Source organism: Triticum urartu, chromosome 4A (assembly GCF_056163025.1).
Source record: "Triticum urartu cultivar PI428250 chromosome 4A, HENAU_Tu73, whole genome shotgun sequence".
Taxonomy (NCBI): domain Eukaryota; kingdom Viridiplantae; phylum Streptophyta; class Magnoliopsida; order Poales; family Poaceae; genus Triticum; species Triticum urartu.
In genome coordinates, this window is record NC_141876.1 from 155,694,385 (window position 1) to 155,699,755 (window position 5,371).

The 5,371-nt window shown below is 43.9% G+C and overlaps 1 protein-coding gene across 1 annotated transcript; it reads left to right on the forward strand.

Moving 5' to 3' along the window:
• The first annotated feature begins 259 nt into the window (after positions 1 to 259).
• On the forward strand, positions 260 to 4,399 carry LOC125551278 (RHOMBOID-like protein 2). The gene is made up of 6 exons (XM_048714453.2): positions 260 to 861; positions 2,359 to 2,522; positions 3,034 to 3,197; positions 3,338 to 3,597; positions 3,690 to 3,816; positions 4,155 to 4,399. The coding sequence occupies exons 1-6, from the start codon at positions 548 to 550 to the stop codon at positions 4,275 to 4,277; spliced, it is 1,152 nt and encodes a 383-aa protein (XP_048570410.1). The 5' UTR covers positions 260 to 547; the 3' UTR covers positions 4,278 to 4,399.
• Positions 4,400 to 5,371: the final 972 nt, after the last annotated feature.

The window sequence follows — 5,371 nt, forward strand, 5'->3', positions numbered from 1 at the left end:
ATAGTAACTTAGACTAGTGTCATGCATATGACACTAGTCTAAGTTTCTCCCCACTATGACCAGCCTAAGGAGATGAGACGCTACATTGCTGGCTCCATTTGGCAGCCGGAGTTGGCCAACCGTCCAACCCACCCACCGCCGCCCACAACTACTCTCCTTCAATCCATCGCAGGAATTTCACTTATCCTTATTTATCCATCATTTTCCTCCTTGGCTACGCAACCCGACGCAGCTGAAGCAATCTCTTTCTCTCTCAAGCTACCACTTCCCCCTCCTTCCTGTCTGTGTGACCCTGACAGTTGTAGCCGCAAGGCAAACAGAGTCAAAGAAAGCAGACCAGCACAACGCGGCCTCCCCTCCCCTCCCCTCGCGGCCGAAAGCAAGCGTCTTCTTCTGCTGCCCGCCAGCACCAACACAAGCCAGGCCACAACTCTCCCCCGTCCCGTCCCCCACTCCTCACGCCTCGCCGCCCTCCCTCGCTTCCTCCGCCAGCCTCCTCCCCCCCGCCCCCCACTTGGATCCCTCCTCCACCTCCTTCTCCTACGCCATGATGAAGCCCGCGGGCGCCGGCCCCGGCCCCGGCTCGGGCACTGGCGCCGTCGAGGTCCGCGTCGAGCGCTCGCAGCGCCCGCCCGTGCACCACCCCAACTCGGCACGCCTCAGGGCGCGCCCCTACTACCGCCGATGGACGCCCTGGCTCGTCCCGGCCGCCTCCATCGCCTGCGTCGCCGTCTTCCTCGTCACCATGTTCGTTAACGACTGCCCCAACCGCAGCGCCGGCAACTGCTCCGCGGGCTTCCTCGGCCGATTCGCCTTCCAGCCGCTCAAGGAGAACCCGCTCCTCGGCCCATCCTCCACCACGTACGCAAGCTGCTACCCTCCTCTTTCTCTTCCTCCTCCCCCCTTTGTTTGCTTCCTCCAACTCTGCATTTTCCTTGCTTGCTTAGAGAAGGACAGTGAGTCTAGTTAAAGATTGACAAGACTTAATTTCCCGTTCCCCTTTCTTACTCACCAGTACAATTGCAAACGGCAGCACCAACTCGATCTACTCAAAATGATATTTTCTTTCTTTCTTCTTCTTGACATGTTTATCACCTCGTGTGTTTACACTCGAACAATTGAGGTTGGTCCTCAATTAGGTTGAGGTTGCTTACTTCTGCAAGAGGGAGACTAGCACTGACCCCCCCCCCCCCCCCCCCCCCCCCCCCTGAATTCTATTTTGCAATTAGAATTGGAAGAACTACTGATGCTTCCGTTTGAGACATACTGATTCTTTTTTTCCCTGGGTTTGTGGATGAGGGAATTTTGTGACCTAGCAATCCACAAGTCTTTGAGGGGAAACTTGTATAAGGTACACAAACATTCAGAGTTTCAGACCATCTAAAAATCAGTCTTGATCCTCTAGGTGTGAACTCTGCAGGACGATCTTTCAATGTATCTAATCAAGTTTAGAATTCTGTTTGTTTTTTCCTCATCAAATAAAACTAAAGCCTTCTTACTGAGTTGGTAATTAAGTTGGGGTTACAAAAGTATTCTGAAACTGATCATTAAGTCCCTTTTCATTAGGGACAGGTGTTATACTTGTAAGTTCTAGTTTCTCTAATGAATGGGCAGAGCTCCTGCCGTCCATTTCAAAGAAGAAACTAACAGCTGAAATATTAAATGTAGACGTAAGCAATTTGCTTGCCAAGTCAGGTGTAGGACATCTTTACACTTGGTATTGGCTTATGTAGCTTTGTTAGCTTTAGTTGATTTAATCTATCCTCTGCTCGTGATTGGTGTTGATGATGACTTGAGAAAAAATCAGATTATCTTGTCAACCGTTCTAGGTGTTGATGGTTCTGTACAATTTGACTTCAATAATGTTACCGCACAATTGGACTTTTATGGTGTTGCCCGCAATTTGACTTTTATGTTATCTTGGAAGTGCAAATTCAATGAACAGCGGTAGTTGCATGCTGTGTTTACAACTAAGAAGTGAGGATTATGCCACAAAATGATTGTTTTTCAAGCTACATAGCTTGAAAAACGATCTTATATTGTGGGACGGAAGGAGTATTAGATTATAACCTATATGTATTCTTCGGTCTTGATTAGAAGTATAACTAGTTTGCTCAGATATTTTCAGAAACCTCACCCTTGCTCTGCTTTTTTTTTGGGTGAACTGGGAACTTTTTTGTGTTAACTTCTGGTCAGTTGATTGATATCTACTAAGAGCTACAGTGAATTTGATCTTTCAAAGTATGTTGCATCACTTCATTTGAAACGAAGGACATGGAAAGAAATGATGGCAAACAAAATAGGATATTTGTCATGCATATTTGAATTTCAGAACTAAGAAAGCATTTTCCATGCCAGATTGCTGAAGATGGGAGCTCTAGATGTATCTAAAGTTGTGCAAGGTCGCCAGGGATGGCGTCTGATTACGTGTATCTGGCTCCATGCCGGGGTTGTTCATTTACTCATCAACGTGCTTTGCCTTCTATTTATTGGTATTCGACTTGAACAAGAATTTGGGTTTGGTAAGTGAAAGCATTGTTTGCATTTTTTGCCTGAGCCTTCTTGAATTCAACAAAAAGGAACAGATTAAAGTTATATACTATCAATTGTTTTCCAATGGCCCTGGTTCTGTTATAACTGGACTGGCAAGCTTCTTTAGATAAATTTCTTATAATGAAATATCGCTTCATGGATCCAAGTCTCTAGTAGTCTACAGACATTTTACAAATAACATCATATGTTCTGTATCTTCAATAGTGGAACCAAAAATATCAGGATTTTGTAACCGCGCGGATAAGCTACCTAGACTGAACCAAGAGGCACCATACTGTACTAGTGTACACAACTCCTGAAATACAGGAATACCTCAAATTATCCTATCTATATCACTGATTAGTTTACGAAAAGTTCCAAGAATATGCATGAAAGTTCATCCAAGTTCTAGTTTAATTGATGAAATAGATATGTGTGCGGTTTAAATGCTTCTATGCCTTACAGTACTGAAGATTTTTTTTTTATGTTCATGGTGTACAGTGAGGATTGGTCTTGTTTATCTCATTTCTGGTTTTGGTGGGAGCTTGATGTCTGCTCTCTTCATCCGAGCAAGTATTTCCGTTGGTGCTTCTGGTGCTTTGTTTGGACTGATTGGGTCGATGCTTTCTGAACTCATCACAAATTGGTCACTCTATGCAAATAAGGTTTGTTTTCCTAATATTGCAGTAGACTCTTCAGTAATACGGAGTAGTATAATAGTAGTTGTTGCAGCAAACTGATTCGGTCTTGTCCATCAAGAATGACTTGTTCAATTAAATGGTGTGATATTTCCCCTTATTTTCAGGTGGCAGCATTACTAACCCTGGTACTTGTAATCGTGGTGAACTTGGCCCTTGGGATACTCCCCAGAGTAGATAACTTTGCTCATATTGGGGGTCTTATATCTGGGTTCCTTCTTGGATTTGTTGTCTTCATTCGACCACAATTTGCGTGGATTAACCAGAGAAGAGTAGCACCTGGACCACAAGCTGCTCCTGCTGAACGCAAGCACAAGACGTATCAATATATATTGTGGATAGTTGCTGCTGTTCTGTTGATTGTCGGGTGAGTCTACAGATTTTCCTCTTGAAGCCCCGTTTATTTTTTGACTTTCAAATGTTTTCCCCGTGATGATACCTGTCATCTGAAATTTACAGGTTCACAGTGGCTATAGTTCTGCTTTTCCGGGGATATAATGCGAACGATCACTGTTCTTGGTGCCATTATCTCAGTTGTGTTCCTACTAAAAAATGGAAGTGCAACTCGTCACCGACAACATGCACAGTAAGATAATTGGAAGTTCCTCCCTCTGTATCTTTGGAAGTACTTTTGTCACCGCTAACAAGTGAAATATAACAACCTGAAAAGAAAAGTTACAAGCATATATAGTGGAAAACATCGTTTTTGCGTCTTGCAAAAGCTAACAAGCAAGTTAAACCTACAAGCTGAAGAACCAAATGTGCTTTTGGATCAATATGAACCAAACTCATTTTCTTTGGCTAGACGCTATGGCCAGATGTATCAGAGATGCCCCTTTCACAGTTGAGATTGAGTATGCATTCACGGGACGCCGCTACATGCTAAATGCTAATGCTATTTTCCGTAATTCCATTTCCTTGCAGGCAATGCTACAGGGAAATACCTTGAACTTGACATGTGAAGGCAAAGGGATATACCGGAGCTACATTGTGGCCGAAGCTACGCAAGATAAGATAGACCAGCTCTGCAACCAGCTTTGCAGTTAGGAGAACCGGATTCCCTGAGCTCTCCCAGCTTCTAACATGATTTTTATTCTTTCTGTACATGAAGAGAATACTATTTTAATAGAAGGTTACTTATGGAGGGAAATATTCAGTGTTGCATAGTAGGTTGCTTGTGATTAATCTTGAGAAGTGGTGAAGTGTTGCTCCGATTCCCGGATGGATGGAAACTGAGAGGAAAAGGCCAAGAGGATTAGACCTCTCCCAATGCATTGGTGCTAAAGTGGGGTGCTAAGTGCATTAAAATGCTTAGCAACTAATGTCCCCAATGCATTGGTGCTTAGGTTTTGTAGCTAAGCCTCCTTTATTTAATTGTTTAGCAATAAAACTCTTTCATGTATTGGTTGGTAGTCTTTTTGTCTAGGTCCACGTGCTTAGCATTGGTTCTTATTGGGGTCATCATAGGCCCTTCGCAGTGCTCCACGGTGTACAGGTGCTAAGGGTGCCACATAGGCAGAAATATGATGTGGCAAAGCATTTAAAGAGGAGAGAGAGCATTATGATGACCCCAATAAGAACCGATGCTAAGCATGTGGACCTAGACAAAAAGACTACCAACCAATACATGAAGGAGTTTTATTGTTAAACAATTAAATAGAGGAGGCTTAGCTACAAAACCTAAGCACCAATGCATTGGGGACATTAGTTGCTAAGCATTTTAATGCACTTAGCACCCCACTTTAGCACCAATGCATTGGAAGAGGTTAATGCTCTCTCTCCTCTTTAAATACTTTGCCACATCATATTTCTGCCTATGTGGCACTCTTAGCACTTGTACACCGTGGAGCACTGGAAAGGGCCTTATGATTCATGTGTTGTAAGAGGAACTCCAACGCACAGATTCAAACGGATGGTGGTTTTGTCCACTTTTTGTGCGGCCCGGCGGACACCCATGCCTGATTTCGCGTTTGGGTCGGCGCTTGCGTCCAACACTGGCCCAATCCATTTTCCAGGTCGCACGAAAAAAAACATAACGCAAACATTTTGGAAAAAACATGAATTAAACATTAATGCTGGTCACAAAGTCCGGCGAGAGTCCACGAGTCCACTTGCATTAACTAATAAAACATAAATAAAAT